The following is a 14994-nucleotide window of genomic DNA, read 5'->3' on the forward strand; positions in this document are numbered from 1 at the left end:
GTAGGACATACACAGGGTCCAGACTTCTCCCATCATGGTAGGCATACACCACCGAGGTGAGCATTCATGCAGGATCCAGTGCCTGAAGCACAGTGTGGGCTCTGGGTATAGTTCCCAAGATTTTACCAAAGTTGTACTGATTTGGATGCACTGCTTCTATCGTTGTTTTAAAAGATAGTGAATAGTTGTTTGAGGAATCCAAAAAGAAAATAAACAAGTAATTAGGCTAAAGCCTCGTAAACACAGTACAATTATTGGACAACCGAGCGTCTGATTTTTATCAAAAGGGTGTGTGCCAGGATCTTGTCTTGCATACTAACGTTACACAAATTGTCGTTCTACAAACACAAACATAGTGACGTACATTGTTAATTTTGTCGACTAAAACATTTTAGTTGACTAAATGAATACTATTTTAGTCGACTAAACTATGACTTAAACTAAAACAATTGAGATGACTAAAATACGACTAAAACGAAAATGGCATTTTAATCAAAAGACTAAAATGGGACTAAAACTAAAATGTAATTTTAGTCAAAAGACTAAGACTAAAACTAAATTGAAATTTGACTTTTAATTAACACTGGTCTGTAGTGCATGTTTGTTTCCTCAATACCATAAATAATAACGTATTCGATTTTTCACTCCAGCAGTATATAATGAGTTTGGAAATTGTAGAGAAATGATAAGTAATGCATTACAATTTAATTACACCCATTCGATTTTAGACAACTAAAATGAGTTTTAGTCAACTAAAATGTACTGGAGATTTTAGTCAACTAAAACGTAGGACATTTTAGTCGACTAAAATGTACTGGAGATTTAGTCGACTAAATACGACTAAAACTAAAACAATTGCAGAAGACTAAAATGGGACTAAAACTAAAATGCCATTTTAGTCCTAAGACTAAGACTAAAACTAATGCCGCGTACACATGAGCGGACTTTACGGCAGACTTTGCTCGGCGGACTTTGACGTACTTTAGGACGGACTTTCTGAATGAACGGACTTGCCTACACACAGTCCACCGAATTCGTACGTGATGACGTACGACCGGACTAAAACAAGGAAGTTCATAGCCAGTAGCCAATAGCTGCCCTAGCGTGGCTTTTTGTCCGTCGAACTAGCATACAGACGAGCGGACTTTTCGACCGGACTCGATTTCGACGGATTAATTTAAAACATGTTTCAAATCTAAGTCCTTCCAACTTTTGAGAAAACAAAGTCCGCTGGAGCCCACACACGATCGAATTGTCTGACGAAATCCAGTCCGCCGGGCAAAGTTTGCCGTAAAGACCGCTCATGTGTACGCGGCATAAATCTAAATTTGCTGCCAAAATTAACACTGGGAGGAATTTCAGCTCTTGAGCGCCACCCTTTGGGCCCCTTCTGCTAATTTTGTGTTTGGTGAGCATTGATTCCGAGCATGAGTGTTTGTATTTTCAACTTTTGGGTGACGGATTTGTGTACTGACCATCCGAAAATCTGACGTGGAGCTGTCGTTTGACAAAAATCTACTAGCCTGTCATCCAACATTTGTTGGCCAAAAATTGGAAAACAATTGTTGAAAGGAGCGTACTAATGGTAAGAACTTCTGACAACAGCTTATCAAACGACAATCCTCTTCTGATTTTCGTACCGTGCGTACGAGGCTTTAGAGTGATTTCTCCATAAGGTAGAAGAGATCCATTCCCCTAAGACACTAGCAAAAACCTGAGGACTCACAGAGTGGGATAGACTTATAGGAGGGACACCCAGATGCCAAGTCCTCATAAGTTTGCCAATGTCCAATCACTTGAAGGTACCATTCAATAAACCAGGGTCTATGAATGCTCAGCCTATGTCTGATACAGTATGATTAAGATATCAGACAGTGTGAGGAGAGGGCAGATTTTTCGAAAGATGATTACTCAGCCAAAGGTTTGAAGGAGCTGAATCATCCTTTGGATGTTGGCAAACAGATTTGTGGCTGAGGAGTTTTTTTTTAGCAGGTTATCGAGAATGGAGGTGGCGGAACTTTCATTCATCTGCCCATCCTCCATTCACAGATTGCATTTTTATGGAAGCTATAGTACTGTTTCTATGAATGGAGAAAGGGGTTGGAAAGATCGGGCATAGTTGGCACTCTTGAAGTGCATATGATAGGTCCTACAGTTCTATTTACCTCTGCAGCACTGGAACATTGTGGTGGCTGGGATGGGGTGGATCAGAGACAGAAGATTTCAACTAAATCTGCAGACATCAGTATAAGGGACACATCAAGCTGACTGTAAGTAATGTCACTTTTGCTGATTTTTTTTTTTTTTTATAAAACCTTTTTTGACAAAACATACGTCTAAGCAAAGCCTAGTGATGAAGAAAAGAGATGCAGACTTTTGTAACTGTGCCCAAATACTTTGTGGTACACATCTTGAACTAAGTATTAAAAAAAGCCTTCTGACAAGACAATGGTTTTAAAGAGATTAAACAAGAATCACTTGCTCTGGTCAACAGTCTAAAGTGCTAACACTACATTGACAAAATATTTTTTTTGGATAGGATGTTCTTCTGAATTATTCACCAGGGTACGTGTGGGTTGGCATTTATGATAAAACATGACATAAATGTCTGCACCTGTTTAAACTTCACATTCCTCTAATACCATTAAGCACATAGTTATTTAAGAATGAGCTTGGCTGGCCAGCAACTTTCTCTCACAATACATCCAACACCTGGAGCTGTCACATCTAAGAATTTGCACACTAGTAAGGGACCCAGCTGCCACCTGATGTTTTGCCAACATGCTGTTATGCTTGGACAGAAAAGATATCTTTTGTGTGATCAGGCTATTTATTTGGATAATGTTCGCTGAACACTTTCAAAGGTCCAAATAACAGCAAAAGGAAGTATGGGCAGTGTTAAAAATGCACTATTTTACACTTGACTTAACAGCAGCTACTCAATGGTTTATATAATGCCTATTATCAGTTAGGCTTTGGCGATTTTTCTTTTTTTTTTTACACATGAGAGAGCTGACCACCACAGACAGCATTTGCAACAGGTACAACATGATCAGCTCTGCTGAGACCTACTACCACCTACCACTAATGTTGCACACACTATATAGTAAATTTAAACCCAAATTGAACAAAAATTATGCTTGCTAAAACAACGTATCATAATTTTTCTAAAGCTGAAGATTAGTGATTTTACCTCTTTTAATTTTTTTTAATCAGCACCAAGGATGGTACTACATGAATAATGAGTGTCCCATGTGCTGGTTGTTGCTCCCATCAATTCTCTGCCCCCTGGATACAAGTGGCTACACTTGAACTGTACAGTACTTTCATTCAGAGAATGTTTTTCATTGTGCAATATGATAGTATAGCTTATATAAATGGAGCAGGGAGCAGAAAGGGATGGCATAGCCAGCACTTTTGACAAAAGCCTGTGAAGGTGGACGTAGAGCCACTCATATTAACACCTGCAGCACTGTAAGACCAAAGCTCTGGTGGTATTTGGGGAGCTGAGGACAGAAGAAAACACACAGGACACTTGTCATTCATGTACCATCCCTGATGCCAATTTAAAAATAAAGAAATCACTAAACGTCAGCTTTAAAATACTCGCTTTTGCCTTTTTTCATTCTTTGTTACATCTCAATGTCTTTTTGTAGCCACTTCCTGATTACATACATACACTCCATTGGAAGCTCATGTGACAAACGCGGGAACACAAGCCAGATACAGAGCATTCTCCCTTGATAACAGGAAGTGTTTGAACAAGGACTTTCAGAAACTCATCTGGTGCCATCTCTTGTGAAGTCAGTATAGGGGTTTCAGTTTCACTAAAAATATGAAAATGTAATGGAAGCCAAACAGAAGGTTTTAAGTAACCAAGTCCCAACTACTGGCGTCCCACGCAATAAGAAACTTAAAAAAAAATTAAAAATCTAGGAATATTACTAGATATTCCCAACAAACTTCTAAGTGACTGACACCTAATGCAGCCACTGGAAGGTCATGGCTGACTGACAAGGAGACCAAACAATGGAACATGGACAAAATACTTTCTTCCCACACATTTGGGCCATCATACCAATGCAATGCATGTAATGAGTGTGGACATGAAGGCACAGATAGTGCCTGTGCCCCTGAGATTGTAAGCATTGTGTTTCTATATCAGAAACACAATTCATATATTCTCTCAAGAGTGACACATTTCTTTTTTCTGTCATTTTAAAACAGGAAAAGAATAGAATGTAATGAATGGGAAAAATATCACGGTGCTTTCAGAAAGGAAACACCTGGGTACTGAGTTCATAACGTTTCTGATTCCTGGACTCTTGGTGTAAAAATCCTTAAACTAATCAACGCCACATTTGGTTACTTTCCACCTGGTCATACGACAAACACATTCTAGAATTCCTGGCAACAAATAGGGATTTTGAATGTTTAAAGCCTGAATCCTAATCCTATTATTCCATTGAATTGTTTGCTGTTGTTGTTTTTATACTTTTATGTATGTTTTGTATTGTCATATACAGTATGTCAACTGTAAGAAGCTTTGTTAATTCTAAAGTCACAGACGTATGTATGTATGTATGTATGTATGTATGTATGTATGTATGTATGTATGTATATATATATATATATATATATATATATATACACTGCAAACATTTCACTAATAAAAAGGCATCTGAGCTAGGCAAATCATCTTGTTCATGAACTGCAAATATAGAACAGCAGTTCTTATTTTCAAATTCTACTATAATATATAACATTGGATTAAATAATTATTAGTGCAAGCAGCATAAAGACAGAGGTTCCAGTACTATTAGGTGATTTAACGGTATTAACAGAAATGACAAAAAGAAAAAAAATAGGAAAGAAGAGCGAGAGAGAGACTAGTAGGAATAGCATATATATATATATATATATACACACACACACAGCATCTCACAGAAGTAAGTACACCCCTCACATTTTTGTATACGTTTTATACTATATTTTCATGTGACAACACTGAAGAAATGACACTTTGCTACAACGTAAAGTAGTGAGTGTACAGCTTGTATAACAGTGTAAATTTGCTGTCCCCTCAAAATAACTCAACACACAGCCATTAATGTCTAAACCGCTGGCAAAAAAAGTGAGTACACCCCTAAGTGAAAATGTCCAAACTGGGCCCAAAGTGTCAATATTTTGTGTGGCCACCATTATTTTCCAGCACTACCTTAACACTCTTGGGCATGGAGTTCACCAGATCTTCACAAGTGGCCGCTGGAGTCCTCTTCCAGCCTTCCATGAAAACATCACAGAGCTGTTAGAGACCTTGCGCTCCTCCACCTTCCGTTTGAGGATGCCCCACAGATGCTCAATAGGGTTTAGGTCTGGAGACATGCTTGGCCAGTCCATTACCTTTACCCTCAGCTTCTTTAGCAAGGCATTGGTCATCTTGGAGGTGTGTTTGGGGTCGTTATCATGATGGAATACTGCCCTGCGGCCCAGTCTCCAAAGGGAGGGGATCGTGCTCTGCTTTAGTATGTCACAGTACTGGTAGGCATTCAAGGTTCCCTCAATGAACTGTAGCTCCCCAGTGGCCGCAGCACTCATGCAGCCCCAGATCATGACACTCCCACCACCATGCTTGACTGTAGGAAAGACACATTTGTTTGTGTATTCCTCACCTGGTTGCCGCCACACACGCTTGACACCATCTGAACCAAATACGTTTATCTTGGTCTCATCAGAGCAGATGACATGGTTCCAGTAATCCAAGTCCTTACTAAGTCTGCTTGTCTTCAGCAAACTGTTTGCAGGCTTTCTTGTGCATCATCTTTAGAAGTTGCTTCCTTTTGGGATGACAGCCATGCAACCACTGCAGCAATGCTGGCAGCACTCATATGTCTATTTCCCAAAGACAACCTCTGGATATGGTGAGGCCTGTTCTGAGTGGAACCTTTCCTGTTAAACTGCTGTATGGTCTTGGCCACCGTGCTGCAGCTCAGTTTCAGGGTCTTGGCAATCATCTTATAGCCTAGGCCAGCTTTATGTAGAGCAACAATTTTTCTTTTTAGATCCTCAGAGAGTTCTTTGCCATGAGGTGCCATGTTGAACTTCCAGTGACCAGTATGAGAGAGTGAGAGCGATAACACCAAATTTAACACACCTGCTCCACATTCAAGCCTGGGACCTTGTAACACTAACGAGTCACATGACACCGGGTAGGGAAAATGGCTAATTGGGCCCAATTTGGACATTTTCACTTAGGGGTGTACTCACTTTTGTTGCCAGCGGTTTAAGCATTAATGGCTATGTGTTCAGGTTTTTTTGAGGGGACAGCAAATTTACACGGTTATACAAGCTGTACACTTACTTTTAGTTCACTACATACATACATGCCACATTGTTAGTTATCACTCCCCTATATTACCACCTATATGCTGACCTATTGGGTGTAGATTTACATACTACTTCAATTTATTATCACAATAAATTACACATAAACTTTTTTGTTCCCAGACACCCACGTTTGATGATCTGCACACCAGCACTCTTGCCCCATGGTGACCTTCCCTACACCCAGGCACTCCAACATCACCCGATGCGGTCTATGTACACCACGCTGCCTCAGCTCCCGCGGTGTGGTCTATGCCTCTGGCCCACCATGTGCCGCTTGCCCCATGTAGCATTCGCTGCCGGGGTTGGTGAGTGTGCTTGGCCAACCCTATAAGTACCATTTTTCCATTCCCCTCTAATTAGAGTGTGATTTATGTGTTTATTTATAAATACCCTTGTATTATCATGTTTATGCCTTGTGTCTACATGTATATATATGAAATTACTCTTTTACTCAATTTGATATGAATTAAACATTTTTACTACCACCTCCGCATTTCAACTGCTTCATTTAAAGTCCCAAATTCCCCTTTTTTGCAGCTGTACACTTACTACTTTACATTGTAGCAAAGTGTAGTTCTTCAGTGTTGTCACATGAAAAGATATAATAAAATATTAACAAAAATGTGAGGGGTGTACTCACTTTTGTGAGATACTGTATGCAGGGCTCAAAATTTCAAGTCCTGAGCTACTAGCCAGGTTACTCGCCACCAGTTGCCCCACCCAACCCATACCCTGCCCCGCCCCTAATTCCACCCCTAAACACGCCCTCATAAATGATCTCATGAAATAATACTTAAATGTTTTATGCAGAATTAAGGTATAAAAATAAATATTAACAACAACTTTATCAGTGCCCATCAGTGCAGCCTCACCTGTGCCCAATATCGCAGCCTACCTGTATCCATCAATGCCGCTTCACCTGTGCCCAACAATGCAGCCTACCTGTGTCCATCAATGCTTCTTCACCTGTGCCCAACAATGCAGCCTACCTGTATCCATCAATGCCGCTTCACCTGTGCCCAACAATGCAGCCTACCTGTGTCCATCAATGCTGCTTCACCTGTGCCCAACAATGCAGCCTATTTGTGTCCATCAATGTTGCTTCACCTGTGTTCATCAACGCAGCCTTCCTGTGTCCATCAATGCAGCCTACCTGTGTCCATCAATACAGCCTACCTGTGTCCATCAATGCAGCCTACCTGTGCCCAACAATGCAGCCTACCTGTGCCCAACAATGCAGCCTACCTGTGCCCAACAATGCAGCCTACCTGTGCACATTAATGCTGCCTCACCGCTGCCCAACAATGCAGCTTACCTGTGTCCATCAATGCTGCTTCACCTGTGTCCATCAAGCAGCCTCACCTGTGCCCAACAATGCAGCCTACCTGTGTCCATCAATGCAGCTTCACCTGTGTCCATCAATGCAGCCTGTGTCCATCAATGCAGCCTACCTGTGTCCAACAATGCAGCCTACCTGTGTCCAACAATGCAGCCTACCTGTGTCCATCAATGGAGCCTACCTGTGTCCATCAATGGCGCCTACCTGTGTCCAACAATGCAGCCTACCTGTGTCCATCAATGGCGCCTACCTGTGTCCATCAATGGCGCCTACCTGTGTCCAACAATGCAGCCTACCTGTGTCCATCAATGCAGCCTACCTGTGTCCATCAATGCAGCCTACCTGTGCAGAGGAAGAGAGGAGAGGAAGAGGATTGAGGGCCGGATCATCATAGCGCTGAGGAACATCGCTGTAACAGCTTTCATTTCAATTGCCATGTGTTCCCCGCGCTCCCTGTCATGTACAGCCCCGCCTCCTGGCCCGGGGACTTTGATATATATCACACGTCCCGGGATTAGACAGGTGTTCTGTCTATCAAAGTACCCGGGCCAGGAGGCGGGGCTGTATATGACAGCAAGTGCGGGGAACACACGGCAATTGAAATGAAAGCTGCTACAGCAATGTTCTGCACTCTGATGATCCAGGTGGCTCTTCCTCTGGGCAATTACTGGGAGAAGAGCTCCCATTCAACCCCGCCTGCTGGCGGTGCTCACCCCCCCCCCAGGCAGCCCACATTTGAGGGCTGTTGTATATATATATATATATATATATATATATATACATACCCCCTCTAACCCCCCCCATTATAGGTAAGTAAGGCTGGCCATACATTATACCATTTTCTTTTGCAATCAGGCAGGCAGGCCCTTGCACTACATAGTTGAAGGCAAATCTAAAGGAAGAAAGAAAGTTGTTTAATGTATGGCCAGTTTAAGATTGGTTGGTGTCTGTATCTTCCTACATAAAAGAGACCGTCACCCAAACCAGCTGAAAACAGCCAGGTTGAGAACCTGTCTTATCATGTGTATGAACATATTTTTGTTACACAAGTTGTACAGGTTTCCTATTTTAACATGGTTGATGTATTCCAAGAGGACGGCTTAAACTGTTTTCCTAATTAGAGTGGCTCAAAACTGACAAAAAACCTATACAAGGTAACACAGAGGGTATACAGTAGGCACTACAAGGTGCCTGTTGAGTTTTTTAAGGCACTTTCTGCCCCAATCCACTGGTTAAGTTCCCCTTAAATTTCTAAGCAATTATCAACTTTCTGTAACAGTAGGTATTAGCATGTGACTACGTGACAGTGCTTGGACCTAGTGACTGGCTACTCAGGCCCTAAGCACTGCATGGTGGGAGGCAGCTGAGGGAATACATTTTTGCTCCATTTCTGGAAGTACCAGATTTATGTGAGTGTACCAGTAGCAGATGCACTGTAAATATAGCAGGCAGTGTTAGCTGATGCGACAGACATTACTTTTTTCTAAAATAGAGTTATTTCAAATTACACCTGCTAGTATCCCAAGAGTATTGAGCAGACTCCAGCAAGAGTCAAGCAATGCTGCACATACTTTTAGTTGCTCTCTAATGCAGCATGGAAGCCCTGAATTCTAGGCTCCTGTAATCTAAGGCGTTCAAGGCTTCCTGACAGTGTCAACATACCCATCTCCTGCATGTTCTAATTTGACAGTAAGGGCGTCTGTAAAATAGTGGGCAAAAGGACTTGGGGACAAAAATCCATACTACCGAGAAGTGTAAATTCTTGCTTTGTATACATTTATAGAAAGACCCCTCTTGGTGCCTGCACCTTCAGATACTGACAGATGTATCTAAAAGTACAGTTAGTGTGTTTCTGTAGGCATACAAAAAAGTATAGAAACAAAAGAAATGTGTGTTGGGTAATATTCCATCAACACATTATATTTCGTGACCATAAAATAAGACATTTTTTTGTAACAAGTTTTATTTATTTGGTCTTGTACAGTTTAATCATTAAACAATGTATACATTTCTGATAGAATGAAAGTACAAAGATTTGTGATTTTTGTTGGAGAGATTATAGCAACAATCACAAAATATTCTGTTTTAACTTCATTTCTTACCTATAGCCTTAGTATAATGTCTTGCACCAAGCAACAACTCTGGAGCTCTGTACCAAAATGTAACCACAACTGGATCCAGATCGGCTAGTGGTTTCAATGGAGAATTGAATAAGCGAGCAAAGCCCATGTCAGCTACAACAAAAATAAAACATTTTACTTACTCCAGACAGAACAGAAAGGGTTTATGACTGCTTCTGCTACACTTATATCAGAAAAACATCTGACAGAGACTTTGTCTTGTTGGGGTTGATAACTAAAGGGGTGAAATACCTTTCCAGAAGAACATGCTGCTTTAGGCTCCCACTTAATCTTACATTACAGCACACAGGGTCTGTAGTCTTAACCATGAGGCACCCAAAAACTGTTCAACTGAGGGGTGGGCAATACAGCAAACAAATGCTAAAAGGCCCATGTAACAACAGGTCCAGAAAGTGCTCAACAGAACTCAGAGCAGCTTAAAGCACCAAAGCACAAATGTCTTAACTAAGAAATGAAGGAAAGACAGGAAGCATCCCACAAACTACTTCCTAGGATGGAATTTCCAAGGCCTTCCATGTGCGATGGTAGATTTGTGAGAAGTTGACTTCCTAGCCTTCCTAGGATGACCAAATCCGATAGGCCCCTGTCCCTCAGAACCTGGGCTTCAAGAACCATGCCATTAAAGCCAGAGATCAAAAAAGCAGGATGGTGGACTGGCCCACAGAGAGTCTGCCAGGAATCTGATTCTCCTGGGCCAGTTGGGTGCAATGAGGATCACTTGAATGCTATCCATCTTGATCCTGAGAAGCAAGCAAGGGAGGAGTTTCATAGATCAGGTTGAAATGATCCCATGGAGTCACCAGAGCATCCATCGTGAAGAAAGCCCAAGGGTCCCTGGACCTGGTGACAAATCTGTCCAGTTTATTGTTAAACCTGGATGTCAGAAGATCCACATCCAGTGTTACCTCCTTGTGGCAAAGGATTTTAAACACCTGAGGGTGGAGAGACCATTTCCCAGAATGGAGCTGATGACCATGAAGGAAGTCTGCCTGCCAATTTTTCATGCTTGGGATGTGGACAGCAGACAGGACTAGAACAAGCAGTTCCGCCCAAGTCAGAATCACATCCACTTCTCATTGAGCAGCACAACTTTTGACACCACCCTGATGGCTGATGCAGGCCACTACCATTTCATTGTCTCACTGGATTTAGTTTGTGTGACCTCGCAGCTGAGAAGTCCAATGTTGAAAGGAAAACCAAATTGCCCTGAGTTCCAGGTAGTGGATGGGAAGTCAAGCTTCCTCTGACAACCATGTCCCCTGCACCAGGGGAGCATCCAGGACTTCTCTCAAGCCCGACAGGCTGGCAGTCATCGTGAGAATTTTCCACAGGTTTGGGAGAATGTGTTTTTCTGACTCCAGTGTCAGATTGGAAATCTACCACATTAGGGAGAGTCTGGCCTTGCAAGTTAGACGCATGGGGCAGTCTATAGACCAAGTCAGTTTGTCCCATGCATCCAGAATGTTGAGTTGCAATGATCTGGAATGAAACTTTATGTATGGTATTGCCTTGAAGGAGGCTACCATCAGACCCTGAACCTTCATGCAGGCACAAATTGAACACTGCCTTTGGATCAAAGGATCTGAGCATGTGAGCGGAGGGACAGAAGTTTGTACTGAAGCAGTAGAATCCTGGACAGGACCATATGCAATATCAGGACCAAGTTCTTAATGCAGGGAGTTGGGTCCAGACATGACTTTTGTAGGTCGAGGATCCTGAACTGTCATTGGCTGATAGGGTTTGGGTGGACTGGTCCTTTTAATAGGAGATCATACAGGTATCCCACAACTTCTCAGAGAGTGAGGAAGAGCTAGGTGTGCCATGGACAGGCCAAAGGGAAGGACAACAAATTGATAATGCTGTGTGCCCACAGCAAAACAAAAGTGTTGATGAGGTGGAAACATGGTGATAGGGATGTGCAAGTAAGAACACTAGTAAAAGGGAGGCAATGACTGACCTGGCATATTCCATGCAAAATGTCTGGACATGCTAGGAACCAGATGAGAGTCTTCCAGAATGGGACAAGTTGCCTCCATTTGCCTTGAAACAATAAATAGGCTCAAGTGGAAAACCTGGAATCGATCCTTGTCCGGAATGAGGGTAACAACCCTCTCTGAGTGAAATTAATGATAACAATGTGTAGATCTGCTGTCTGCTCTTTGTGGGGAAGATAGCAAATTCAAGAGTATAAAGCTGGGGGGAAAAGGGTCTGAAACTCTCTAGTCTGAAGCCCCTGGATATGGCATCCATCTATTCATGTTACCTATTAAGGACATTATTAATATCATACTTTTTAGGTTTCATTTTGGGACTTAATTATTATCATTTTGGTTTCACTTATTGCTTTTCACAATTTTAGTTGGTGTTTAACGCAGCTCTATTTTGCAATTAATGTTACAGACCAACCTAGCATTTTCTTCCAGTCAAAGTCCAGGTTCAGTCCTCCAAGACTCAACCAAGGAGGAAATTGCAGAAGGAAATCCACAGTTAGAATGGAGCAGAAATCTTAAAGAAAAGAGGTAAGCTTTTCAAGGGGCTTGCTGGGATTTGGAGGGGTTATACGATAAATGCTCCTGCAGCTTTTTTTTCTTTTTTATGCCAGTGTCCAATCACCTAAAGGAAGCTATATATAACCAATGGTTAAGACTATGGATCCTGTGTCCTATACTGTATGATTAAAGCCTAAGTTTGGTTAAGTAAATAAATAAATACATTTAAAAAAAACAGCACAAGGAATATTACTTAACTTCAGTGAGATATGTCCCTTGTGCTGCTGTGTCCTAGTTTAGCAGAAATCTTCTCTGATGTCCACACCCCTGCTTCTGTAATCTTCCTGTGCGGTGGGGGTTAATAGAGCTAAGAGAGCTGTCACGGGCATTTTCCAGCCTTTATGCCAGCTCCTCCATACAGTACTTCAGCTTCTATGAATGAAAAGGCATCTATTAATGGAGAATTGGCGGATGATTGAAAGGTCCGCCTCCTCCATTCATAGATCCTGCTTCATTCATAGAAGATATAGTACTGGCTTCTTTGAATGCAGTAGCTGGTGGAATGAGTGCCTGTGACAGCTCCCTTAGTTCTATTAACCCCTGCTGTACCAGAAGATTATTGGGGGGGGGGGGGGCATAAGAGGATCAAGATTTCTGCTAAAATTAAGACACCACAGCACAAGGGTCACTCACATCTCACTAAAGTAGTATAGTAGCACTTGTTTTTATTTATTTAAGTAACCTTAGCCCCCTTCCACACGGGGCAGGCTCCGTGAAGTCCGCCTGCTGAGAAGGGGAATCTGTCCGCTGAACCCTGCTGAGCAGGCGGTTTGCTGGTCGGTGTCCGTTCCATTTATGCAGAGGGAACACTGACATAGCCTGCTCTCCTCTATGGGCAGTCAGAGGTAAATGGACCACCTGTCCATTTACCCCTGACTGCCATTCCATCCTCCAGACATATGGGAAATGGATCCCCATCCGTCTGTTTTTAGTGGATAGGATCAGATGTCGGCAAGTGTCAACGCACACATGTCTGTTGACACCCACTGCTCTATAGAGGAGACTAGAGGGTCCGATCAGACTGTTGACTATTGTAAACAACACCATTGTATTATGGCTCGGTTCAAACCCTGTGTTGGACAGCTTGGTCTGTTAAAGGCAGTGGAAAAATAATGGATCTACTTTCAAGAGCAAAATATAATAAAACAAAAACTGATGGTCTAGTGCCATCTACAGATTGCATCATATAGGTAATTTGCTAAAGCGCTATTTATCATAAATAGTTGTACATTCTTTTAAATAAAATGTTTTTTTTTCTTTCTTATTTTTTTTTGATCATTTGTCCAATCTCAATGCTTCTACTATCCATATGCCTCTTTGCAGCCATTTGTCTACATTCATATACTTCAGGAATGGCTAAGGACAATTCTTATTGTGGGTTTCCTGATGGTGACAACAGTGGGCCATACCTACATAATGGTTATTAAAACTGCTCCTTGTAGTCTAGACTGGAACAGACATGTGACAGACTGACAACATAGGAGCACAATATGGAGACAGGGACAGAGCCTTGTCACCCTACCACAGGAAGTTCCTGAACATGTACCTTCATGGTTTGATCACCAGATATTATTTCAATAAAAACTGCAGATATGAAAATATTAATATTGCATGTTTAAACTTATAAGAAATTGGGTGTATTATTATTGTCTGTTTGTTATCAGCCTGGGGTTGATTTACTAAAACTGGAGAATGCTAAATCTGGTGCAGCTCTGCATGCAAACAATCAGCTTCTATTTTTTTTTGGCAAAGTTTAGTTGAACAATCTGAAGTTAGAGGCTGATTGGCTACCATGCATAGCTGCATTACATTTTGTACTCTCTGATTTCAGTAAATCAACCCCATTGTGTTTGTATATTGTGACTGAGGCTGGGTTCACACTATACTACACAACAGTAGTACGACTTTCATCCTACTTTGCTCTGCGACATCAGTCTTACATTGGTCCTATATTGATCCTACATTGGTCCTACATCCATCCAACTTTCATGAACAGGATACTACTTTGATCCGACTTTTCAGATAGTACACTTGTCCTTTGACCAATCAAAACTAACACACAATGGGAGGGGCTAAAGCAGGGTGCAGGAAATAACAATCTCGAATGCCAAAGTCGGATGGTTAGGACAAGGATCCGACTTTGATCCTACTTCAATAATAGTCAATGGGCTGAGGTAGGATCAAAGTCGGACCAAAGTAGTACAGGGAGCATTTTCAAAGTCGGACTGACTTGTGTCGGACCAGTTAAGACGGCTCCCATAGAGAAACATTGATTTTCATGCGACATGAGCTCCCAATGTCGGAGCGTTTGTCGGACCAGTGTGAACCCAGCCTTAGGCAGGCCATAGATGGTGTGAATTTTGAGTGGGTAGCCCTCTCCGACGGGAGAAGACCGTGGTTATCGCTAGCAGCTATAGCAGCTGCTTGCGATAATTGGCAGTTAATCCGGCAGGCTGGTTGTACCCAAGTTGATCAATCGATGGGTACATTCAGCCTGCCCATTAATAGTTAGAATCTCAGCCGGTCCCTACTGAACCAGCAGAGATTTGAACTGTGCATGGCTGGCCTTAGATGAGGA

General features: G+C 42.0%; 1 protein-coding gene across 6 annotated transcripts in view; it reads right to left on the reverse strand.

Moving 5' to 3' along the window:
- CDK19 (cyclin dependent kinase 19) overlaps positions 1-14994 on the reverse strand; it is a 260760-nt gene that overhangs the window by 66082 nt on the left and 179684 nt on the right. For 4 of the 6 annotated variants that reach the window (XM_073627082.1, XM_073627081.1, XM_073627080.1 and 1 more), the window contains one exon: positions 9829-9960. The exons of the other annotated variants lie outside the window; for them this stretch is intronic. In XM_073627082.1, coding sequence (XP_073483183.1) covers positions 9829-9960 — 132 coding nt within the window. The remainder of the gene's footprint in view (positions 1-9828; positions 9961-14994) is intronic. 6 annotated transcript variants of the gene reach the window in all.

This window comes from Aquarana catesbeiana, linkage group LG04 (assembly GCF_042186555.1).
Source record: "Aquarana catesbeiana isolate 2022-GZ linkage group LG04, ASM4218655v1, whole genome shotgun sequence".
In the NCBI taxonomy this organism is placed as follows: domain Eukaryota; kingdom Metazoa; phylum Chordata; class Amphibia; order Anura; family Ranidae; genus Aquarana; species Aquarana catesbeiana.